At 50.0% G+C, this 26,188-nt stretch overlaps 1 protein-coding gene across 1 annotated transcript in view; it reads right to left on the bottom strand.

The window, feature by feature from the left end:
• The window catches only part of ALDH2 (aldehyde dehydrogenase 2 family (mitochondrial)), a 45,521-nt gene extending 19,333 nt beyond the window's left edge, over positions 1–26,188 (bottom strand). Inside the window, exons 1-9 of the mRNA XM_011997886.1 lie at positions 26,007–26,188; positions 11,270–11,374; positions 9,992–10,132; positions 7,621–7,700; positions 5,678–5,789; positions 5,047–5,175; positions 4,186–4,299; positions 3,433–3,535; positions 2,789–2,973 (exon numbers count right to left, since the gene is read on the bottom strand). Coding sequence (XP_011853276.1) covers positions 2,789–2,973; positions 3,433–3,535; positions 4,186–4,299; positions 5,047–5,175; positions 5,678–5,789; positions 7,621–7,700; positions 9,992–10,132; positions 11,270–11,374; positions 26,007–26,120 — 1,083 coding nt within the window. The 5' untranslated portion in view covers positions 26,121–26,188. The remainder of the gene's footprint in view (positions 1–2,788; positions 2,974–3,432; positions 3,536–4,185; positions 4,300–5,046; positions 5,176–5,677; positions 5,790–7,620; positions 7,701–9,991; positions 10,133–11,269; positions 11,375–26,006) is intronic.

Below are 26,188 nucleotides of genomic sequence, written 5' to 3'. Positions count from 1 at the left end.
AAAAGAAATGTTAGGACAGGTGCGGTGGCTCACACCTGCAATTTTAGCACTTTGGGAGGCTGAGGTAGGTGGATCACCTGAGGTCAGGAGTTCAAGACCAGCCTGACCATCTTGATGAAACTCTGTCTCTACTAAAAATACAGAAATTAGCAGGGCGTGATGGCGTGCACCTGTAGTCCCACCTGCTCAGGAGGCTGAGACAGGAGAATTGCTTGAATGAGGCGGAGGTTGTAGTGAGCCGAGATGGTGCCACTGCACTTCAGCCTGGGTGACAGAGTGAGACTGTCTCAAAAGAAAGAAAGAAATGTTAGTGTTCCTAGCTGCACTATTCACAGTAACCAAAAGGTGGAAACAACCAAGTGTCTGTCAGCAGATGAATGGAAAAATCAAAATGTTGTCTATCCACACAACGGAATATAACTTGGCCTTTTATGTTCTGTTACATTCTTGTTACAACATGGATGAACCTTGAAAACATGCTACATGGAAGAAGCCAGACACAAAGAACCATGTAGTGTAGGATTCCATGTGTATAAAACGTCCACAATAGATCAATCTATAGGCAGAACATAGATTGGTGGTTGCCTGGGCCTGGTTGGGGGAGGAATGGGGAGTGACTGCTAATGGGTACAGGATATTTTGGGGAAGTGATGACAATATTGTAGAATTAGTGGTGATAGTTGCACAATGTTGTAAATATACTAAAAATCACTGAATCGTACACTAAAATGGTACATTTCACACTACATGAATTACATCTCAATAAAGCTATGAAAGATAGAGATGTTAGAGGCCAGGCACGGTGGCTCACACCTGCAATCCCAGGACTTTGGGAGGCTGAGGTGGGAGGATCGCTTGAGCCCAGCAATTCAAGATCAGCCTTGGTAACATAGCAAGACCTCGTCTCTACAAAAAATATGAATATCAGCCAGGTGTCGTGACGTGTGCCTGTAGTCCCAGATACTTGGGAGGCTGAAGCAGGAGGATCACTTGAGGCCAGGAGGTTGAGGCTACGGTGAGCCATGATCACACCACTGCATGCCAGCCTGGGCAACAGAACAAGACCCTGTCTCTAAAAAAAAAATCACAGAGGGGAATGTTGGGCACATAACCCTGTCCCATGGCAAGGCCAGTCCATCCTCAGACATGGCTGTGGCTCCCCAATGAAGAACCAGAAATGCAAATTGCTAAAAGAAAAAAGCCAGTCTGAGAAGGCTGCCTACTGTATGATTCGTGTAAGACAATCTGGAAAAGGCAAAACTAGAGAGACAATAAAAGGATCGGCCAGGCACAATGGCTCATGCCTGTAATCCCAGCACTTTGGGAGGCCGAGGTGGGTGGATCACGAGGTCAGGAGATTGAGACCATCCTGGCCAACACAGTGAAACCCCGTCTCTACTAAAAATACAAAAATTACCTGGGCAAGGTGGCATGCACCTGTAAGTCCCAGCTACTCAGGAGGCTGGGGCAGGAGAATCACTTGAACCCAGGAGGTAGAGGTTGCAGTGAGCTGAGATCTCGCCACTGCACTCCAGCCTGGTGACAGAGCGAGACTCTGTTTCAAAAATAAAATAAAATAAAATAAAATAAAATTTAAAAAAATCAGTGGTTGCCTGCCAGGGCTCAGGGGAGGAAGAGAGGGAATAGGTGGAGGACAGTGGGTTTCAGGGCACAAATCTATTTGTATGATACTAGAATGATGGTATTATACATATTATGATACATTTGTCTAGGCCCATAGTAAGTACAACACAAAAAAATGACCCCGAGGCTGGGAGCCTGAGGGCAGATTGCCTGAGGTCAGGAGTTCGAGACCAGCCTGGACAATGGTGAAACCCTGTCTCTACTAAAATACAAAAAATTAGCCAGGCGTGGTGGTGCGCACCTGTAGTCCCAGCTACTCAGGAGGCTGAGGCACAAGAATTGCTTGAACCCAGGAGGCATGAGCCAAGATCGCGCCACTGCACTGTAGCCTGGGCGACAGAACAAGACTCTGTCTCCAAAAAAAAGAAAAAAAAGTGACCCCGAATGTACTCTACAGACTTAATAATAAAGTACCAGTATTGGCTCATTGGTACTAACAGATGAACCACGCTCGTGCAGGACGTGAATAAAGGGGAAACTGGGCGACCAGAGAGGTGCAAAGGAACATGTGGGCACCCTCGTATGTTCAGCTCAATTTTGCTGTAAACCTACAACTGCTCAAAAGTAAAATCCAGGCCAGGCGCGGTGGTTCTTGAGCCTGCTTGAGCTCAGGAGTTCAAGGCTGAGGTGAGGTATGATTGCACCACTACACTCTAGCCTGGGCAACAAAGAGAGACCTTGTCTCTAAAATATAAATAGGTAAATAAATAAATAAATAAATAAAATCAAACAGCTCAAAACATGAAGTGAAATAAGGTCCCTACACTAGTCATATCATGACTCTCAGACACCAAGGTTTGCAGGGCTGTGTATCTTCTGGTGGATACATTTCTACTGATGACCAAGGTCTTGGAAACACACACTCCCTTTTGCAGACACTCCTGGTATTTGTTACATATATGCAATTTACAAAGTGCTTCCCAGGATTAATTTCCACATCATAGCCACCCCATGAATGAGGCAGGGCAGGGCTTGGGATGGGGAAATGGAGGCTGAGGGAGGGAACATAGCTTCCCAAGGGCACACAGCTGCTGTGTGGCAGAGCTGAGACCTGAACCCAGTCCCAACCAATCTGAACCTGATGCCCTCTCTGCTTCTCATGCTGGCTCTGGACACCCAGACCCTGCTGCACTGCCTGGCTCACCTGCGGCCCCTGCTCGGTCTTGCTGTCAAAGGGGTTCCCGACCACCCGAGACTTGGCCCGGGCAACGCTCCGCTCCACAAACTCGTCATAGATGTCCTCCTGCACGAAGGTCCGGGAGCCAGCACAGCAGCATTGGCCCTGGTTGAAGAACAGGGCGAAGTGGGCCTGCTCCACGGCCCAGTCCACTGCAGGAAGTGGTCAGGGGACAGAAAGGCGACAGTGAGAAGAGGAGGAGGACCCTGGCCCCTGTGGCCGCCTGCCCAACGAAGCCTGTTCCCACCACTGTCAGGGATGATGCCTGCTGAGTGCCAGAGACAGACAGAGGGAGAAGAGGGGCGATCTGGGAGCCCACTGCCCACCAGGACAAAGGGCGTGATTGCGGCGAGTGGATGAGTCAGATAGCAGGGGCGTGGCCTAGCCTGATGCTGCAGGGAGCAGCCAGGGATAGGCTGGGGACAGGCCAAGGCCAGGCCACGCGGGCCTTGCGCTGGCGTCTTATCCCGAGGCCGCTGGTGTCTTATCCTGAGGCCCGAGGGACAGCAACCAACACCACTGGGCAGTGGGGGCGACAGGATCGGCTGGACCCACAACACAGGCGGCCAGGGCTGCCTTTAAGGCCAGGCCTCCTCCAGCTGGAAACTCACTGTCGGCATCTGACATGATGATGTTGGGGCTCTTTCCCCCCAGCTCCAAGGTCACTCTCTTGAGATTGCTGCTCCCGGCAGCAACCTGGATGAGGCGGCCAATCTGTGGGGACAGAGAGACAGGAATGAGCTCTCAGTGCAGGGAGAAAGAGCCCAGTACTCTGTAGACACAGAACAGAGGTCCCCACAGCTTGAGCGAGCAACTGGACCAAGAGAGACCTAGAGAATTTCACCAAATAGACATTCACTTTTTTTTTTCTTTTGGACAGGGTCTCGCTCTGTCACCCAGGCTGGAGTGCAGTGGCGTGATCTCAGCTCACTGCAGCCTCGACCAACCCTCCTGCCTTGGCCTTCCGAGTAGCTGGAGCCACATGCACACACCACCACACGAGGCTAATTTTTAACCACAATGACAGTCCTGGTCAAGGAGTCTGACCTAGCCAAGGTGCTTTGATTTGGGGCAAGCGGTCAGCTCTGCGCTATGTGGAGCCTGGCCAGGCCTGGCCTCCTTAGTCCACATGGGACACCGGCCCCTCCCAAGGGCAGCTAGTGTGGCAACCAGACCACAAAGGGCTCAACCCTGCCCACCCCTCCTGGCACCTACAGGGTCCTCGCCTGAGCTCTGCACAGGCAAGTCCTGGAGGAAGAGGCCTCCACTTGACACCCAGGAGCTCACCTTGAGCATGTTGTCCACTGAGGACAGGGGGAGCTTGGGCCAAGGAGGTTGCAAGCTTGAGGTCAGGGTCACCTTACCTCAGTGGAGCCTGTGAATGCCACTTTGTCCACATCCTCATGGGAGGCGATGGCGGCCCCAGCTGTGGGGCCAAATCCAGGAACAATGTTGACCACACCAGGGGGAAAGCCGGCCTGTGAGCAAACAGCCAGGGGACATTGGGAGTCACCCTCCTGTTCCAAAAGGCTCGGCCAGGGGAAGACACATCCTTTCTCAGAGAGGGTGGGACAGTCTGCCAAGGGACACACATGGGCAGAAGCTAGTTTTATGGGGCACTACATGGGAATTCTAAATGGGACGGAGAAGGAGCCTGTTCGCTGGGGTTCCCTGTGTCTTTGCCCCTCCCCTGACAGCATTCACTTAGAACAATAGTGGGTTTTTGCTTGTTTTTTGAGACAGAGTCTCTCTCTGGCACCCAGGCTGGAGTGCAGTGGTGTGATCACAGCTCACTGCAGCCTCAAACTCCTGGGCTCAAGTGATCCTCCTGCCTTAACCTCCCAAGTAGTTGGGACTACAGGTGCATGCTACCACACCCAGCTGATTTTTAATTTTTTGTAGAGACTGGGTCTTGCTATGTTGCCCAGGCTGGTCTCAAACTCCTGGGCTCAAGCAATCCTCTGCCTTGGCCTCCCAAAGTGCTGGGATTACAAGTGTGAGCCACCAAGCCTGGCCTGGAGCAATATTTTTAATTCTTCAAAGGGGATCTTGCAGTGAAGTCCAATGTGGAAAAGAGGTAAGAGGGAGCCACTCTGGTTCACATGATGATGAGGGCTCCAAAAACACACCTCCCTGTTTAGGGACCCCTGAGACCCTCCTCAGCACTCTTTAGAACAAGCCTCAACAAGGGCATTTAGAGGTTAAGACCGGGACAAGCCACGTACCTCCTTGATCAGGTTGGCCACATAGAGGGCAGTGAGGGGCGTCTGCTCAGCTACCTTCATCACAACCACGTTTCCAGTCGCCAAGGCTGGGCCCAGCTTCCATGCTTGCATCAGGAGCGGGAAATTCCACTGCAACAAACAGCAGCAGCCCTCGAAATCCAAGCTTCCTCAGAGAACTACACTGGGTAGCGGAAGGTGGCACCCCCAGAGGACAGAAGCAGCACTGAGTTCTCTGCACCCTGTGTATCCTCCCCTAACTCCGTCCATCATGGTTTTAAGATGGAAGGACAAGGCAGGTGGTGCATGAGGATGACAGAGACTCATACTTATTTGTGCTTTTACATCCATGACACCATGCTAAGCCCTAATTACCTCCCTAAGACAGGCACTATGTTCATTTCCACTTTTCAGATGGGGAAACTGAGGCTTGGGGGATAAGTGACTTGCCCAAGGTTACAGAATTCACGAGTGGCAGGGCTCAGACTCAAACCGGATTGGCTTTGTCAGAGCCCATCTTCTTACCTGCCACCCAGGTTGCCTTCCAACGCCACCCCCAGAACCTCTGCAAAGAGCCTGGAAGACTGCCAAATCTCAGGGCACCCTGAAGAAACTCCAGGGAGGCTGGACTCACCGGAATGATCTGCCCGCACACCCCCACAGGTTCATGGCGGGTGTAGCTGAAGAAGTCTCCGTCAATGGGAATGGTTTTCCCGTGGTACTTATCAGCCCAGCCGGCATAATACCTTTAAAAAAAGAAACATTCAAGATCTAATCAATGATTGTCAGGGATCCCTGCAAACCCTGGCAGAAAGAGAAGACTCAAACTGGTCCAGCTGAGTCTTTCTGATAACTGCCCTTGCTTTTGGCTTATTCAGAGAAAGACAAGTGACTGCTAAGGTCATGATAATCTACTCTAGGTAGCTAACCCCTAAGCCTCAGAATCACCTGGGGTTCTTGTAAAAAAATCCAGATCCCAAGAGTCTACTTCCAATATACTCAATCCCACTCGCTGGGGCTCATGTCCAGGAATTAGAATTTTTTTCTTTCCTCTTCTTTTTTTTTTTTTTTTTGAGAAGGAGTCTCGCTCTTTCACCTAGGCTGGAGTGCAGTGGTGCGATCTCGGCTCACTGAAACCTTTGCAAACTCCGCCTCATGGGTTCAAGAGATTCTCTACCTCAGCCTCCCGAGTAGCTGGGATTATAGGTGCCCGCCACCATGCCTGGCTAATTTTTTGTATTTTTAGTAGAGACGGGGCTTCACCACCTTGGCCAGGCTGGTTTCGAACTCCTGACCTCATGATCCAACCACCTCGGCCTCCCAAAGTGCTGGGATTACAGGTGTGAGTCACCATCCCCGACCTTCTTTCTTTTTTTTAAGAAACAGGGTATTGCCAGGCACGGTGGCTTACACCTGTATTCCCAGCACTTTGGGAGGCCAAGGTGAGCAGATCATGAGGTCAGGAGCTCGAGACCAGCCTGGCCAAGGTGGTGAAACCCCCGTGTCTATGAAAAATACAAAAAATTAGCTGGGCGTGGTGGCAGGCTCCTGTAATCCCAGCACCTCCGGAGGCTGAGGCAGAGAATCGCTTGAACCCGGGAGGCGGAAGTTTCAGTAAGCCGAGATTGTGCCACTGCACTCCAGCCTGGGCGACAGAGCGAGACTCCGTCTCAAAAAAAATAATAATCAATCAATAAAACATTTTTGATTAAACTAAACCCAGAGCTAGTAAAAGGAAGGAAACAATAAATACTGAAACAGAGATAGACAAAAGAGAGTATTTTCTTGAATAGAAAAACAATAAAATCAACAAAACCAAAAGTTTGGTTCTTTGAAAACATTCACAAAATGGGCAAACCTGTAGCTAGGCTAAGAAACAGAGAGAAGACCCAAATAAGTAAAACTGAAAATGGAGACATCACTACAACATCTTACAGAGATAAAAAGGATTATAAGAATACTGCGAACAATTGTACACCAACAAATTAGATAACCTCAATAAAATGGACAAGTTCCAAGTATCAGAGAAAGTACCAAAAGTGACTCAAGAACAAAAGAAAGCATTTATGACTAAGTCACAATTTGTGATATTGAAGGATTTTCCCACGAGCTGGAGTCTAAATAGAGTAGGCTTCTCTCACAGCTGTGATCCTTTTGGATTTTTGTAATTTATTTGTTTTCCATTTTGGTTTTTGTTTTTGAGACACAGTCTCACTCTGTCACCTAGGCTGGTGTGCAGTGGCATGATCTTGGCTCACTGTGACCTCCACTTCCAGGGATCAAGAGATTCTTCTACCTCAGCCTCCTGAGTAGCTGGTATTACAGGTGTGCACCACCATGCCCAGCTAATTTTTGTATTTTTAGTAGAGATGGGGTTTCATCATGTTGGCCAGGCTGGTCTCAAACTCTTGACCTCATGTAATCCGCCTGGCTCAGCCTCCCAAAGTGCCGGGATTATAGGCATGAGATACCGCACCCTGCCCCTTTTGGATTTTTGTAATTTAATTTTTACCTCCTAACAATGTTGCCTCCCCTTTTCCCCTGCCAGAACAAAGAATAGGAAAGCTGAGCCCGTACCGGAGACATTTGAGGACCATGTCCAAATCCACCAGGTAGGAGGTGACATAGGGTTTGCCATTGTCCAGAGTCTCCAAGGCCTGAGAAGAAAACAAGGTCAGCAGAGACGTGAGTGCAGGAATGAGAGGAAAATAAAGGGCTGACAGAGGGAGCCAAGGCTGGGACTGAGAAGGGCTGGTGCAAGTCCAGGGTGAGAGTCCCCTTTGTGCTGCCAAATGTCACTGGCATCTCTGAACTATTGCCATAGTCTCTCCAAAGGCAGGGAGGAGGAAGGGGGCCAGGCAGGATGAGGCACTGACTTCTCACTCAGTGATTTCACATAACACACTCTTTTAGCTTCTGCTCTCTGCCATATCCCGGTGCTGAGATAGAGACCAGAGTGGAGCTCACAGAGCAAAGAGACTGTGCATAATGACACAAGTCCTCAGTCACATGTGTTAAGAGTGCTAAAGGACGGACACAGTGACTCGCACCTATAATCCCAGCACTTTGGGAGGCCAAGGTGGGTCAATCACCTGAGGTCAGGTGTTCAAGACCAGCCTGGCCAACACAGTGAAATCCTGACTTTATCGAAAATACAAAATTAGCTGGGCATGGTGGTGCACACCTGTAATCCCAGCTACTGGGAGGCTGAGGCAGGAGAATTGCTTGAACTCCGCAGGTAGAGGTTGCAGTGAGCCGAGATTGTGCCACTGCACTCCAGCCTGGGTGAAGAGTGAGACTCCATCTCGAAAAAAAAGAAAAAAAGAGTGCTAAAAAGTAGAAAGCAGGGAGCCAGGTTGCCCAGCCCTGTCCAGAAATATCAGCTAGAGATGAGCCCTTTAGGCTAGAACCTGAATGATATGTAGGGGCAACTGGGCAAAGGGGATGGTACGGATGGCAGCAGGGCAAAGAGCATCCCAGGCAGGTGCAAGTGCTGATGCTCAAAGAGGCTTAGCCATCAAGCAAGGCAGCCCAGGCTCGGGAGCACATGGGAATATGAGGACTGCAGTGCAGCATGACTCAGATGATGGAACTAGAACAGGTTGGGTCATTTTTTTTTTCTTTTTGAGATGGAGTCTCGCTCTGTCGCCCAGGCTGGAGTGCAGTGGCCGGATCTCGGCTCACTGCAAGCTCCGCCTCCCCGGTCCACGCCAATCTCCTGCCTCAGCCTCCCGAGTAGCTGGGACTACAGTCACCCGCCACCTCACCCGGCTAGTTTTTTGTATTTTTTAGTAGAGACGGGGTTTCACCGTGTTAGCCAGGATGGTCTCGATCCCCTGACCTCGTGATCCACCCATCTTGGCCTCCCAAAGTGCTGGGATTACAGGCTTGAGCCACCGCGCTGGGCCCATTTTTTTTTTTCTTTGAGACAGGATCTCACTCTGTTGCCCAGGCTAAAGTGCAATGGTGCTACCACAGCTCACTGCAGCCTAGAACTCCTGGGCTCAAGCAATCCTCCTGCCTCAGCCTCCCAAGTAGCTAGGACTACAGGCATATGCCACCATACCCAGCTAGTTTTTTAACTTTTTGTAGAGACAGGATCTCGCCATGTTGAAGGCTGGGTCTTACAGACCATGTTGAGGGTTTTATCCTAAGGACACCGCATGCCATGCAGGGCATAAGAGCAAAGTGCCACGTATAATCTGCCTTCTGGAAGGTTCGCTCTGGCTTCTGTGTGCAGAATCAATTGTGGCTGGGAGGAGATTGCCTCCTGGTTTCTTCTCTTCTTGCAGCCAGGGAGAATGCCCATCATGGAGGAGCCCAGGGAGAGGTGTCCATTCCCAGGGGTCTCTCTCCTGGGAAGGCCTCCCTGACACAGCTCTTCTTCCCTCCCCCAGATCCTTCTTGCTTAGCCAAACCCACCACATCAAAGGAGACACTAAGGCCGGGTGTAGTGGTTCACGCCTGTAATCCCAGCACTTTGGGAGGCTGAGGCAGGTGGATCACTTGAGCCCAGGAGTTGGAGACCAGCCTGGCCAACATGGTGAAACCCTGTCTCTACTAAAAATACACAAATTAGCTGGGCGTGGTGTCTTGTGCCTGTAATCCCAGCTACTTTGGAGGCTGAGGCAGAAGAATCACTTGAACCCAGGAGGTGGAGGTTGCAGTGAGCCAAGATGTCGCCACTGCACTCCAGCCTAGGAGACAGAGCGAGACTCTGTCTCAAAAAAGCAAAACAAAACAAAAAAACAAAGGAGACACTGAAAGCCTCCTCTGGTTAGTGCAGAGGTGCCCCCGAAAGGTGTCCATCCTACGCCACTCCCATCAGTCCCATGTCCGATGTGTGGCCCCTGGCTGTTCACAGGATGCTTGGTTCCTGGCTGTTCACAGGATGCTGTGAGCGCATTTGCCATGTGTGATCTGAGGGGGAGAAGGGCTGAGGACTCACCGCCAGGTAGGTCCGGTCCCGCTCGATCAGATCAGCCAGCCGGTTCAGCAGCCGGCCCCTGTGTGATGCGTCCATGCGACGCCAAGGTGAGCCCAGCTGGAAGGCGGCCCGGGCGGCCTTCACTGCCTTGTCCACATCTTCCTGGAAAACACAGGAAAACTCAAGCCTTCCTGGAAAACTCAGGCCTTCTCAGTAACAACCAACTCCGAATACAAACACATCCAGAGGGTCATCAGCACATCGCTGCATAGAAAACCTGCCCCGTAAACAATGCTCCTAGCCAGGCAGAGCCCTGACCAGCACCAGACTTCAGCAACGGGGTTGAATAACACAACCTTCCCCTCCTTTCATGAAGTCCTGGTGGGAATGAGAATCCGGACAATTTCTGTATTTTCTTTCTTTTTTTTTTTTTTGAGATGAAGTCTCGCTCTGTCACCCAGGCTAGAGTGTAGTGGCACAATTTCGGCTCACTGCAACCTCCGCCTCCCGGGTTCAAGCGATTCGCCTACCTCAGCCTCCTGAGTAGCTGGCATTACAGGCAGACGCCACTGCGCCCAGCTAATTTTTATATTTTTAGTAGAGACAGGGTTTCACCATGTTGGTCAGGCTGGTCTCAAACTCCTGACCTCATGATCCACCCGCCTCAGCCTCCCAAAATGCTGGGACAGGTGTGAGCCACCGCGCCCGGCCTGTATTTTCTTATTTTTAAATTATTTATTTGTTTCTTTGTTTACTTTAGAGATGGTATCTATGGTTCCCCGGGCTGGTCTCAAATTGCTGGGCTCAAGTGATCCTCCCACCTCAGCCTCCCAAAGTGCTGGGATTACAGGCCTGAGCCACCGTGCCCGGCCAAAAACACAAAATATTTTTACTAAGAGTCTAATTTAAAAATTGTAAACATAATATTATCAGTTTCTATTGGTTCCTACAGTCTATATAATTCAAACCTCCACAGGAGCTAGATCTTAGGAGACCCTAATTCTACCCAACAAGGTTTCCATCTCTGACCTTCAACTTCCAGGTCTGGAAAGGAGACACTGTATTAGATATTTGCCAAATTCACTTTCAAGTCTGTAGTTCTGCACTAAGTGAATCAACACCGTTGTCTGCAGGGAAGTTTCTATTGATTAATTTACTTGGAATTTTTCTTGGAATTTTTCATTGGTGTCTGTTACTTGTGAAAGTAATACACATAAATAGTGAAGCTTTCAGCACACAAAAACATACAAAATAGAAAACGAATCCATCCCTCCCCCAAGGTAAGTCACCAGTTCTCACCTTGTCCCCTTCAGCTACCTGGCAGATGACCTCTCCAGTGGACGGATTGACTGTGGGGAATGTTTTCCTGCTGACGGCATTGTGCCATTCATTGTTTATGAAGATCTGCAGTGAGAAGGAAAGAAGTTCTCAGGACCAGCTCTCAACCTAATACTGACTACCAGCATTGTAAGGGTAAAACAAAAAACAAAACAAGAAGCAGCAAATATGAATTAATTTCAGAGTGGTGTAGCCTAGAAATGAAAAGCACAGGCCTTGCAGACAGTCTAGGCCAGAATGCCCACTCCGCCAAGTGATTTGGAGTCATTTGACTTTTCGGTGCCTTGGTTTCTTTGAAAAAATGAAGAGAATGTTCCTACTTGTTCTAGTTATCCATTGCTGTGTAACACAGCACCCTAAAACTTGGTGGCTTAAAGTGATTTCTTATCTCCCACAGTAGGGTCCCCTGGTTGGGCTCATCTGGTTAGAGTTCCCTTGTGTGGCTACAGTGTGAGGGCAGCTGGGGCCATAGTTATCCAACTCTGAGGCTGGATGTGCAAGATGGCTTCTGCACTCACTGCTCTGGCACCACGTGGCTGCTTGGGCTTCCTGACAGCATGGCTGGCTCAAGCTAGTCCAACTTCCCACATGGCAGCTGGCTTCCCCTGAGACAGTGTTCCTAGAGACCCAGGTGGAAGCTGAACAGCTTCCTAAGATCTAGCTTCAGAAGTCACCTGGCCTCCTTTCTGCCACCAAATTCGGTTGGTCAAAGTGAGTCACAGGCTCAGTCCAGAGACCCAGGTTGAGGAGAGAGCCTCCCCTTCTTCCTAGAAGGAATGGCAAACAATTTGCAAATACCTTCACTCCCACACAAATTCATTGTGAGAACTAAATTAGATTATTCTTTTTATTGGTTTTTTTTTTTTTTTTTTTGAGACAGGGTCTCACTCTGTTGCCCAGGCTGGAGTACAGTGGTGCGATCACGGCTCCCTGTAGCCTCTTCCTCCCAAGCTCAAGCGATCCTCTTGCCTCAGCCTCCTGAGTAGCTGGGATCAGAGGCACATGCCACTATGCCTGGCTAATTTTTGTATTTCTTGTAGAGACGAGGTCCCTCTATGTTCCCCAGGCTGGACTCAAGTGATACTCCCTCCTCAGCCTCCCAAGGTCCTGGGATAGCAGGAGTGAGTCACCACGCCCAGCCTTAGATTATTCTTTCACTCACTCAGCAAATACTTAATGAACACCTGCGATGGGCCAGACACAGTTCTAGGGCTGAGGACACAGTAGAGCCAAAAGCTAACAAAGACCATGCTCTCATGGTGCCCAGAAAATAAAGAGGCAATCAAACACAGAAGACCACCTCAGACTGTACAGATGAAGGCAAAGGGAAGAACAGGATCCAGAGAAGGTGACTAAGGTGGGGGGTAGAGAACTCCAGCAGTGGTGGTAGGGGCAGGCCGCCCTGAGGAGCAGACATTTGACCGAGTCCTGAATGATGAAAAGGAGGGGTCACAGGAAGAGCCGGAGGACCAGCAGTCCAGGCTGTGGCATAACAAGTGCAAAGGCCCCAGGGCAGGAATAAGTCTGGTAGATTTGAGAAAAAGCAAAGGTGGCCAGAGTTACTGGTGAACCAGAAAGGAAGTGATAAAAAACAGGGTCAGGGAGGAGGGCAGGTCCCAAGACACCCTCAGTTCTGCCTCTATAATGTAATTCAGACCAGGCCATCACCCAACCAAGCTACATCTGGGGGAAAGACTGCCTTCCTCATGAGGCCAGTGTCAGAGAGCTAAAGCCCCTCCATTTGCTCAGAGGAAGGGTCTTTACCTATTACCTAGTCACCTGTTAAAATACAAGGCTGTGCACGGTGCTAATGTCTATAATCCCAGCACTTTGGGAGGCTGGGGTGGGTGGATCACCTTAGGTCCGGAGTTTGAGACGAGTCTGGCCAACCCGGTGAAATCCCATCTCTACTAAAAACACAAAAAATTATCCAGGCGTGGTGGCAGGTGCCTGTAGTCCCAGCTACTCGGGAGGCTGAGGTAGGAGAATCGCGTGAACCTGGGAGGTGGAGGTTGCAGTGAGCCAAGATCACACCATTGCACTCCAGCCTCGGCAACAAGAGTGAAACTCTGTCTCAAAAAACAAAAATAAAAATAAATACATAAATAAAGTGCCAGAGTTCACCCTCTGCTTTCCAGGCACTGGGGGATGGCCTTGGGGAGTGCAGACATCTCCCAGAAAGCTGTCCCCTTCGGGCGTGGTAAACAAGTATCCTGGCAGAGTCCATGGTCACCTTACCAGTGTTGGGGCAAAGGCTACAGGTGACATGAAGGCAAAGACATCTGCCTCTCTGCCTGCCTTCCTTGGGGGACCCTTTGGCCCCAGCATCCCTGCATGTTCTGGCCCTGGCCTAGAACTCCAGTGAGACATCCATGGTCACTCTGGGCCAGAGTCTCGGACCATAAAGAATACCGAGCTGCCAAGCAAAGCCTGGAGCGAGGCTCACAACAGGGCTGGGGAGGGGTGGCCAGGCTCATTGGTCAAAAGCAGACATTTGGCCTGGCACAGGGGCTCATACCTGTAGTCCCAGCACTTTTGGAGGCCAAGGTGTGAGAATTGCTTGAGCTCAGGAATTTGAGACCAACCTGAGTAACATAGTGAGACCTCCATCTCCACAAAAAATGAAAAATTAGCCAATTGTGGTAGCATGCGCCTGTAGTCCCAGCTACTTAGGAGGCTGAGATGGAAGGATCACTTGCTTGAGGCTGGGAGGTTGAGGCTGCAGTGAGCCATGATCACACCACTGCCTCCAGCCTGGGTGACAGAGCAAGACCCTGTCTCAAAAAAGAAAACACAAAAAGGAGCAGAGGTTCAAGACAAGAATCTGGGTGGCTGGGCGCAGTGGCTCATGCCTGTAATCCCAACACTTTGGGAGGCCAAGGCAGGAGGATTGCTTGAGCTCAGGAGTTCGAAAACAACATGGGTAACATAGTGAGACCCTCTCTCCGCAAAAAATGGAAAATTAGCCAGGCATGGTTGCATGCCTATAGTCCCAGCTACTCAGGAGGCTGAGGTGGGAGGACCACTTGAGCCTGGGAGGTTGAGGCTGCAGTGAGCCGTGATTGCACCACTGCACCCCAGCCTGGGTGACAGAAAAAGACTCTTAAAAAAAAGAATCTGGACAAATATGGGCTTTTAAATTTTTTTCCTGAAATGGAGTCTCGCACTGTCACCCAGGCTGGAGTGCAGTGGCGGCCCAATCTCAGCTAACGGCAAGCTATGCCTCCCAGGTTCACACCACTCTCCTGCCTCAGCCTCCCGAGTAGCTGGGATTACAGGTGCCTGCCACCACGCCCGGATAATTTTTCTGTATTTTTAGTAGAGACGGGGTTTCACCGTGTTAGCCAGGATGGTCTCAATCTCCTGACCTCGTGATCTGCCTGTCTTGGCCTCCCAAAGTGCTGGGATTACAGGTGTAAGGGGCTTTTTTTTTTTTTTTTTTTTTTTTTTTTTTTAAAGACAAAGTCTGGCGTTGTCCCCTAGGCTGGAGTGCAGTGGCGCGATCCCGGCTCACTGCAACCTCTGCCTCTCAGGTTCAAGTGATTCTCCTGCCTCAGCCTCCTGAGTAGCTGGGATTACAGGTGCCTGCTACCATGCCCGGCTAATTTTTTTATTTCTAGTAGAGACGGAGTTTCACAATGTTGACCAGGCTGGTCTCGAACTCCTGACCTCAGGCGACCCACCAGCCTCGGCCTCCCAAAGTGCTGGGATTACAGGCATGAGCCACCGCACCTGGCTGAATATGGGCTCTTTTGCTTCTGATTTTGTCACATGGAACAAGGACCTCACCCCTGTGTCTTTGTTTCCTCATCTGTAGGGTGGGAATCACCCTAGATCCCCCTTTATAAAGCCGTGTGAGGGTCTGAAGTCTCTGTGCCAAGCATGGAGTAAATGCCCAATGCCGTGACGATGGCAGGGTGGTAACAGAGTGCCCCAGGAAGGAGTCGCTCAGGTAAGGGTCTAGCAGGAATCACCTTCCCAGGCTAAATTTGTTCCGCAAAATCTCTATGGTGGAATCCGCAGTTGCGCACCCACAGGAAAGGCTCTGGCACCGGAGAAGAACACGGGTAAACATTAACCGGGGTTCTGGAGGCATGCTTGTGTGGTTTCATATTAGTTGGTCAATCATTAATCTTTAGGGAAATGGCACCCTTCCTTCTTTCCACAGGAAGGCTGGGTCGTTTCCAGTGTGGGGACAGGCGTGGCAATAAAGAGCTCAGGTTCAAAGTCAGGAGACTGCCAGACCTAAGTTCGAGTTGAACTATGCCGTGCCTGGGCAGCAGGCCCTGTTCGCTCCCCGACTGAGAGTCAGCTCCTCCTCTGGGTGCCCGTGGAGGAGAAGGGAGTTCCCGGGGCTGCCTGCTGGAAGAAGGGGGCTCACGGGCGTGGGGGGCGGGCAGGCAGCCTGCAGCTGTTGGGTGAGTGTCCTTCTTTTCTTCCCCTGCAGCATAGGCTCAGGGTTCACGCCTCACACGCAACTGCCTCACAGCAAAGTACTTGGGTCAGCAGGATTAGGAGAGTACAGAGAAGCACCAGGCTGGGCTGGGTGGAAGTAGGTCTGGTTGGCCTTGTACTGTCCCCAAGCTTCTCCTTCCTCCCCTACCGAGGGAGGAAGTCCACTTGGCCCTCTGCGTGTCATGGACACAGCTAACATTCACTAGCTACTCCTCAAGCAGTAGCCCCGCACCAGCGGTTCTGTATACTTGGATTGTTCCACTTAAACCTCATAGCAAACCTAGGAGGTGAACTTCATCCTCTCCACTTCACAGCAGAGGATGCTGGGCACAGCAGAGTCCAGCCACTTGGCTCTAGGTCACACAGCAGCAAAGGCAGAGCCAGGATTTGAAGGCAGGTCTTTGGGACTCCAAGGCCTATGTTCTTTCCTCAGTTCTTCCAAATTCAACCTCCAGCCACAGTCCAGGTCTGCCTTCAAGGAGACTGGAATTCTGATTCCCGAATCTCCATCTTTATGGTTTACTTACTGATTCAACACAGGTTGATTTCAAATTTTGATTCTGAGCCAGGCACAATGGCTCATCCCTGTAATCCTAGCACTTTGGGAGGCCAAGGCAGGTGGATCATTTAAGGTCAGGAGTTCGAGACCAGCCTGGACAACATGGTGAAACCCCGTCTCTACTAAAAATACAAAAATTAGCTGGGCATGGTGTCACTTGCCTGTAATCCCAGCTACTAGAGAGGCTGAGGCAGGAGAACGGCTTGAACCTGGGAGATGGAGGTTGCAGTGAGCCAAGATGGCACCACTGTACTCCAGCCTGGACAACAGAGTCTCAAAAAAAAATTTTTTTTTTTTTTAATTCTGCATGTTGTAAAAAGCACCAACTCAAAGCCAAACAGATCTGGGTTTGAATTTTTTTTTTTCTTAAATAAAGGCGGGATTTTTTTGTACTTTTTGTAGAGATGGGCTTTCACCATGTTGGCCAGGCTGGTCCTAAATGCTCAAGTGATCCTCCTGTCTCGGACCCCCAAAGTGCTGGGATTACAGCTGTGAGCCACCGTGCCCGGCCTGGGTTTGAATTCTGGCTCCATCCCTCACAGATTTGACCCTGCGCAAATTCCTTCACTTCCCAGATGCCTCACCGAATACTTCCGGCGGCCGGATGTGAAGGTTAAATGCATGAATGGGTGTACAGTTCCTAAGCTAGGACCTTGCCTGCAGGGGGTCCTGCAGTGTTCCAGATCTTGCAGCTGTCATAGCCTAAATATTCTTAGGAGCGAGGGCCAGGTCTATACTCTTTATGTTGTTCCCTGCACCAAAGCTTACTAAATTGTCCTGGATTTTAAACTCTATTTTGCAAAGATCAGGAAGTAAGAAGGGGAGAGGTGGGCCAGTCTGGCTAAAGCCCCACCAGCCCCACCCCTTCCTCGCTGGGCTGGCCCCTCTGATTTAGATTAGGATCCTGGAAAGACCACTCCCCGGCATGTTTGCCTTTCAAAGCCCAGAATGTTCTCAGTCACCCTTCACCCTTGAATCAGGCTGCACTTTCAACAACCCACTCTCCCTTCTCCACTGATAAGATAAACCTGGGTCTGCCGAGTAGGACCTTGGACACATCCTCTGGTTTACATTTCCCATTTCCCTTCTCCTAGGGCCAGACTCAGTGGCCTCCCTCCCCGGTGGGGGACTGGGTAGGAACTGTTCTCACACTGAGTCTCTGCCAAAGTTTTGCTTCAAGTGAGGAGCAGCTCTCCTGAATAAACACCAGGGCAGACTCTGGGCCAAATGCTTTATAACCTCCTGACCCGAAACCCAAAACTCGACTTACATAATGCACTTAACCCGTACACTCTTGGGCGGGGTGGATGCTTTATAACCTCCTGACCCAAAACCCGAAGCTCGACTTACATAACACACATAACACTCTTGGGCGGGGTGGGGGTGTCCTAGCTCCCACTTCCTCTTTATAGTTTCTAGAAGCAGAGTGATGTCTGGAGTTGACACTTTCAATCTAGACTGTTGGCAAAACATAAAGATTTTCTATCAAAATACTCTAATTCCTACATATTTTAATACATACGTCTCACTTTGTTTTGTAAAAGTTGGGATTCATTCACCCACGCATTCCATAAGCTTTCACTGACAGCCCTGGCCACTCCAGCACTGGAAGTCCAACAGCCAAGTCCTGGCTTCTGGGAGCTGAAGTCCTGGTGAGGAGAGGGCGCGGTAAACAAGCAAAACCAAGCAAGTGAGAAGTGGAAGGAGGCTTGGCCAGCTGAGGGGTCAGACGGTGCGCTAAGAGGGGACCTGAAGGGTGACTGCTAGCAAGAGCCTGGGGACAGGAGGAACAGAATGGGCTGATATGGCTGCAGGGTGTAGGTGAGGGGAGAGGGGGCGGGGGGGGGCTTGCAGTTCCACCCACTGTGTGCCAGGATCTGCACTTGGTGCTGGGAGGACCCAGGAGACCGGGGAACCGGGACACTGCCATGTCCTTTCTAAGTGGGGGTAATAGACTAGCTATTTGCTAACTCGTTTTTCTCAGTTAGTTTCTCTTGGACATTATTCCACAGGCAGCTCTGCCTCATGTTAAGCCACACAGCATTCCTCAACACGGTCAGGCCATGGTTTATTTAACGATTTCCTACAAATGCACTTTTAGGGCAAGTGATCATCATTCCAGCAACAGCTGTGGCGAATCCTTTCCCATGCGTTTTTGCAAACGTGGGGCAGATTACTGTGTAGAAATCAGAACTACTGAGTTAGAGGGTAACAGGATCCCTCTTCACCTTCGATATCTTGTTCTCCATGCCAGGCAAAGACTTAGTGGTGATGGTGGTGGCCGAGGGGCTCAGAAGTTGGGTCAGGGTCAGTACCCAGAGCAGGACAGCTGGACCTTGGGGGTGGAGGCCAGACCAAGGCCAGGAGAGAATGAAATTCCGGCCACCACCCCCAGACCTCAAGACAACGGGTGGTTATCATATGCCCAGGGTCTCCAATGAAAGGCTAAACTGTGTTCATTAGTTCTGATTTAAGGAGGTAGGACACATTCTAGGAAGATTTCAGTTCAAGCTTTGAAGCATGAAAGAACTGGGCATGTTACCTAGGAAATCCCCGTCCCTGGAACACCTTATTTTCCCAGAGTGTACAAGCTAATGGCGGGGTTTTGCAGCCTGGGATCCAATGGCATGTGCTCTTTCACTTGCTAATCTGCGGTTAGGTAATTAAGTCTGATGGAAAGCAGATGCCATTGCTTGTATTACAAGATCCCAGGGAGTAAAGTCCAAGACAAACATGGAATGCCACATACATTTCCTCTTCCCTACACATCATCCAGAACCCCAGGTTAGTTCGGGATCAAGGTGAGGGGCAGCCATCTCCCCAGGCTTGCTCGTGACACTTCCGAACAAAGACTAACCGACGCTGGCCCTCCGCCCCACTCCTCCACCCCAGGGCCTTTTTTCACCACTTCAAAGATGGGAGGTTCAATTCTACTCTGGACTGTTTGCCAGACAGGCGCGGTTTCAACTTGTCGTTCTGCTTACAGTTTGGCAACCTCTATCTTGCTGCAATGGACTGTCCCTGGGCCAATTTCACCACTCCCTATGCGTCCCCATATTCCCACTCTTTTAAACTACCAAATACTTTGCAATAAGGCACTTTTGAGTAGAAATACTGGGTTCCCATTAAGCAACCCTTTACCTCACTTCTGGAGCACAAAACTGTATACATGGTTTCATAAATGGCAACCACTCATTATTGAATAAATATTTACCCAACAGTGATCCTATGCCAAGGTGCTAGGTGCCAGGAATGCAAAAGTGAACAATACAAACATGGCTCCCCCTGATTTTAAAATTCTGTTCAATTGTCCCTTAAATGTTTATTAATACATTCTTATGGTCTGATCATCAGTTAGTGAGGTCAAGTTCACACTAAGTTTTAAGTTTGAAAGTGGGCTTCAAATTCTGCCCTGCCCAACCTTCACACAGCATGCCCTTAGTTATACTTAATGTGAACTTGACCTCCCTGAGCCTCAGTTTCCTCACCTGCAAGATGGGACAGCATATAAGACATATGGCTTATAGAGTTGCAGGAAGGATGAAGGGTGAAATGCAGGTAGAAGTCCTCAGTAGAGGGCCTGATAGAAAATAGGTGATGAGGCCGGGTGCGGTGGCTCACGCCTGTAATCCCAGCACTTTGGGAGGCCGAGGCAGGTGGATCACGAGGTCAGGAGATCAAGACCATCCTGGCGAACACGGTGAAACCCAGTCTCTACTAAAAATACAAAAAAATTAGCCGGGCGTGGTGGCAGGCGCCTGTAGTCCCAGCTACTCAGGAGGCTGAGGCAGGAGAATGGCGTGAACCCAGCAGGCGGAGCTTGCAGTGAGCCGAGATCGCATCACTGCACTCCAGCCTGGGCAACAGAGCGAGACTCCGTCTCCAACAAAAAAAAAAAAAAAAAAAAAAGAAAATAGGTGATGAATAATCATGATTACTGGAGCAGGGGATACATACCCATGTCCACAACATGTACATTCTCAACTCAACTTGACCTCAGGAACACAAACATTATTATAGCCCCATCACCTGAAACTCAAGTGTGTCCTACAGATTCTGGGCAGGCAGGAAGTACTGAATGCCCATTTGTGTTCTCTGATTAAAAACATGGGCCGGGCGTGGTAGCTCATGCCTATAATCCCACCACTTTGGGAGGCTGAGGCGGGCGGATCACGAGGTCAGGAGATCGAGACCATCCTGGCTAACATGATGAAACTCTGTCTCTACTAAAAATACAAAAAAATTAGCCAGGTGTGGTGGCAGACGCCTATAGTCCCAGCTACTCAGGAGGCTGAGGCAGGAGAATGGCGTGAACCCAGCAGGCGGAGCTTGCAGTGAGCCGAGATCGCATCACTGCACTCCAGCCTGCTCGACAGAGCAAGGCTCCATCTAAAAAAAAAAACATGTTATTAGAAGCAGAAGTAACCAAGGTGGTGCCCAGTGACACCCCCAGACTCTCTGTGCTGCCTAAATCTATTTCTTTTTTTTCTCTTTTTGAGATGGAGTTTCACTCGTTTCCCAGGCTGGAGTGCAATGGTGTGATCTTAGCTTACCACAATCTCTGCCTCCCGGGTTCAAGCATTTCTCCTGTCTCAGCCTCCGGGGTAGCTAGGATTATGCTGGCTAATTTTTGTATTTTTTGTAGAGACAGGGTTTCATCATATTGGTCAGGCTAGTCTCGAACTCCTGACCTGAGGTGATCCACCCGCCTTGGCCTCCCAAAGTGCTGGCATTACAGGCATGAGCCACCACACCCAGCCTGCCTAAATCTATTTCTTTTTGTTGTTTTTTTTTTGAGATGGAGTCTCACTCTGTTGCTAGGCCTCACTCTCTCTCGGCTCACTGCAACCTCTGCTTCCCGGGTTCAAGTGATTCTCACGCCTTAGCCTCCCGAGTAGCTGGGATTACAACTGTGGGCCACCATGCCTAGCTAATTTTTGTATTTTTAGCAGAGACGGGGTTTCACCACGTTGGCCAAGCTGGTCTCGAACTCCTGTGCTCAAGCAATCTGCCGGCCTCAGCCTCTCAAAGTGCTGAGATTACAGGCGTGAGCCACTGTGCCTGCTCAATTTTTAAAGAAATCAAACATTTAAATGAAGCCAGAGTCCCTGTTCATTACTACCCTTATCCTGTCCTGCCTGTTCCCTATCCTGTCTTGCCCACTCAGGCAGTAACCATCCTCACACCAAGGAGAATTTTCCTTCCAGCACATTCTTATATATTTTTTATGGAGATCTGTCTATCTACACGCAATATAAAATTTTGTTTTATACAGTTTTCATGGTTTCATATGGTGTAGAGTACTGGACATTTTTCCTCCTTGACATATTCTTTTTGAGATACATTATTTGTACAGGTCCAGCCAATGATTTGTAACTGCTACGTGCAGAGGATTATTCCCTACTATAACTGTAACATAGGTGTTCATCTATTTCCCAATGGAGCTCAAGCTGGCTTATTTCCTAAGCTTTTACTGACATAAAAGAAGTTGCAATGAACATTTCTGCACGGTGCCTATGTAGACTTGCAGGGTTGCCCAGGACGGACTGCAGTGACAAGATCAAAGCTCACTGAAGCCTCAAACTGCTTGGCTCAAGCAATCCTCCTGCCTCAGCCTCCCAAGTAGCTGGGACTACTGGCGCTCACCACCACGTCCAGCTAATTTTTTAAAGTTTTTGTAGCGATGGGGTTTTGCTATGTTGCCCAGGCTGGTCTCGAACTCCTGGGGTTAAGCAATCTTCCCACCTTGGCCTCCAAAAGTGCTGGGATTACAGCTGTGAGCCACCACACCTAGCCTTGGGAAATCCATCCTTAATTGCCTTTCTGTCAGTTCTCTCTTTAATTCAGTGCTTCATGCCTGTCATCCCAGCACTTTGGGAGGCCAAGGAGGGAAGACTGCTTGAGCCTAGGCGTTCAATACCCAGCCTGGGCAACATGGCGAAACCCCATCTCTATAAAAAATACAAAAATTAGGCTGGCCACAGTGGCTCACGCCTTAATCCCAGCACTTTGGGAGGCCAAGGCAGGTGGATCACCTGAGGTCAGGAGTTCAAGACCAGCCAGCCTGGCCAACACGGTGAAACCCCATCTCTACTAAGAACACAAAAAAATTACCCAGGCATGGTGGTGGGCACCTGTAATCCCAGCTACTCAGGAGGCTGAAGCAGGAGAATCACTTGAACCCAGGAGGTGGAGGTTGCAGTGAGCCAAGATCACACCACTGCACTCCAGCGCGGGCAACAGAGCAAGAGTCCATCTCAAATAAATAAAATAAAATAAAATAAAATAAAATGAAAAATACAAAAATTATCAGGTGTGGTAGGGTATGCCTGTAGTCTCAGCTACTTGGGAGGCTGAAGTAGGAGGGTAACTTGTTGACTGAGCCTGAGAGGTTGAGGCTGCAGTGAGCATCACTATACTCCAGCCTGGGCAACAGTGAGAGACCCTGTCTCAAAACAAAAACAAAAATAGAGAGAGTAAGAATAAAGATGCAAGTTTTAATTCACCCCAAACTCCCATTCTACTTTACCACAACCTAGCTCACCCCTTCAGGAAACAAATTGCAAATATAACAGCATCCATATCAAATGGAGTTTGATCACCAAGATACTGCAAGTTCACAGCGTCACTATTATCCCAGTTCCTGCTTAAGGCTGCAATCAATATGGAGGCACCAGCGGCCATGAAGCCTCACCCCATTTGGTCCTCCCAGCAACTCGGTGACGCAGATGGAATTTTATCCTCTTTTGTTTTTGAGACGGAGTCTCGCTCTGTCACTCAGGCTGGAGTGCAGTAGTATGATCTCGGCTCACTGCAACCTCTGCCTCCCAAGTTCAAGTGATGCTCCTGCCTCAGCCTCCCAAGTAGCTGGGATTACAGGTGCGCCACCATGCCTGGCTAATATTTGTTTTTTTTTTTTTTTTTGAGACGGAGTCTCGCTGTTAATTTTTGTATTTTTAATAGAGACAGGGTTTCACTACATTGGCCAGGCTAGTCTCGAACTCCCGACCTCGTGATCCACCCGCCTCAGCCTCCCAAAGTTCTGGGATTACAGGTGTGAGCCACTGCACCCAGCCATTTTACCCCATTTTACAGATGAGGCAGCTGAGGTGCAGAGTCCACTGTTGTACACAACATCCCTCTCTCCTGCTGAGTCGGCATCAAGGCCACACAGCAAACAGCCCAGGGGGCTCTAAGAGGGCCAGTTCCAGCATGGTGCCGCCAAAGTGGAATGCTCTGTAGTCCTTGGAAAGGGTTAAATAAGATCTGAACGTATTCAGAATGATAACCCAGGCACATTGTTCAGTGAGACGGGGAGCTTCAGAATGTAAGTGGTTGCATCTCATTTATGTTTTAAAAAAAAAAAAAATTCTGGTGTGCTTGCATTCTCTCTCTCTCTCGCTGCAGGCACTTGTAAATGAAAAAATGTCTACAAGAGACACACCCACCTGTTCACAGTGCTCTTGGAGGGAGTACAATGGGGTATCCAGAGAGGTTTATTTACTTATTATTTTTTTAAGAGATGGGTTCTTGCTCCATTGCCCAGGCTGGAGTGCACTGGCACAATCATAGCTCACTGCAGCCTTACATCTAACCTCAAGCGATCTTCCCACTTTGGCATCCCAAAGCGCTGGGATCACAGGCATGAACCACCTTGGCCGACTGTGTCCAGAGAGTTGTCAGTCCTCTGCAATTTTATACAGTGGGCATGTGTTACTTTAATGATCTCAAAAAGTCTGATAAAGAAAAGCAACCATGGGAATTGGCTCCACTCCTCCAGCCTACACCCACAGAGTAAATCTGGAGAACAGGAAGTGTTACCCACAGGCCTGGGTGCACCTCTGGACCCAGCTGCCTCACCTGCATGTGATGAAGGATAAAGATGTTAATCAGATCCTGTGGCCACAAGGGTTCCTAGTGTGATGGCTGTTCCTTGAGGACGTTTATGAGACAGGGTCTTGCTCTGTTGCTCAGACTAAGTGTAGTGGCCCAATCATAGCTCACTGCAGCCTCGAACTCCTAGGCTCAAGGGATCCTCCCACCTCAGCCTGCCATATAGCTGGGACTATAGGCATGTGCCACCATACCTGACTAATTTACTTTTTTAGTAGAGACTAGAGACAGGGTCTTGCTGTTGCCCAGGCTCGTCTCGAAGTCCTAGGCTCAAGGGATCACCCCAAAATGCTGGGATTTACAGGCATGAGCTACTGCTCCTGGCCTCTGCTAGATCTTTTGATGCTCAAGTCTTCCAAGCATGAACTCCTCAGTTGCACAGGCTGCCAAGGGAGCCACAGCTGCTGCCTTTTTAGCTTGTGTTATACAAAAGACATTTTATTTTATCTTTTTAAAAATTCCCTTGCAAATGACTTTTGTAACATCCCCTAAAATCACACGCACGTGGCTTTACCCATCACCTATATCCAGATTTGCAGCCACACTCAGGGCCAGACCAGCAGGTGTGCTGTTGAAAGCAGCTGGCTAGGAGTCAGCTCTACAGCATCCCAAATCAGCAACAGTCCCAGAGGATCGGTGTTCCCTTTGTTCCCACCCAGAGTCACAACATACCATGGAATGTTCTGGTCAGGGGCTTACTCCTGGAAGTTCAGCTGTGAACCCCAACTATGCCACTGACTTTGGTCTTCAGGTGAGTCACTAAACCTCTCTGTGACTCAGTCTCTTCATCTATAAAATGGAGAATTATAGTCCCTACCTACTGAGGCTGTTGTAAGAATTACCTTAAATTGCAAAACAGGTAGACCCTTAGAACAGTGCCAGGCACAAAGGCTGTGCAGAGAGGACAGGAGCTGTGATTAACTATGAAGTGACCGGTTGATGAGGACCTGTGTGAACCTCACCCTCTGAGCCCCTTACCATTTATAGGAGAAACTTAAGTCAGAGAAAGCAGCCAACATGCACTGGCACAAACAAAACAAACTCTTTCATTACCAGTTTCAGCCTCTGTGAAGTCTAGAACTTTGCCCAAACTCAAAGATCAAAATAAAAAATATTCCAAAGTATTACTGATTGAGCAATCAATAAATGGACCACGGGAATCGGTTTTATCCTGGAAAGCTCCTCCTTGGTTTGGTCGAAGCCGGCGTTGCAAGTCGCGGACACCCCTTGGAGTCGGCGCCCTGGGGCCTAAGGTCCTCCAGGATTCCCCACTCCCAGCGATGGAAGCAGTCGAGCGCCCACTGGCGTGGCCTCGCCCTTGGCGAACTGGAGAACGCTGGCTGCAAATCACCTCTTTCCTGGTTTTTCCTTTTGAACTCCTTGGATGAGGGCATGAGTCAGGGGGTAAAGGGGATGACTAAGGAAAAGACAGAAAAGTTCCCGCAAAGAGGGACTTGGCCGCGTCTTCTAAGTGGTTGAGGGTGGGGACCCCGCGGAGACCCGAAAGCCAAGGACCGTGGGGGGAACGGAATCCCGAGAGTTGGCGCTGGAAAACAGACCGAGGCTGGGCGAAGACGGAGCGGGGGCCCAAGTCAGGGGAAACGGGACGGGCACTGTCAGAGGCGGCGAAGGGGCTAAAATGCTTGCAGGAGAGGAAGGGGCAGATGTGCTTCCAGCTCAGCCTCTGCAAGTCCCTCGAGCCCCACATGGGTACACTGAGGCCCACGGCGGCGCGGGGCCTGCGGGAACTTGGGCCGGAGAACAAAGCGCGACCCGGGCCGGGGGGCTCACCTTGTTGCAGAAGACCTCGGGCTGCTGGTTGGGGGCAGGCACGGCCTGGGTGGCGGCGGCTGACAAGAAGCGGAGGCCCAGGCGGGGCCCGAAGCGGGCGGCAGCACGCAACATGGCAGCAGGATACTGGGCTGCGAGCGGACGGAGGGCAGAGCTAGGGGCTCAGGGCCACAGAGCCGACC

The sequence above is a fragment of the Mandrillus leucophaeus genome, unplaced genomic scaffold (genome assembly GCF_000951045.1).
Source record: "Mandrillus leucophaeus isolate KB7577 unplaced genomic scaffold, Mleu.le_1.0 Scaffold55, whole genome shotgun sequence".
Taxonomy (NCBI): Eukaryota; Metazoa; Chordata; class Mammalia; order Primates; family Cercopithecidae; genus Mandrillus; species Mandrillus leucophaeus.
Note: the sequence above shows the minus strand (reverse complement) of the source record. Positions and strands in the feature narration are given on the sequence as shown.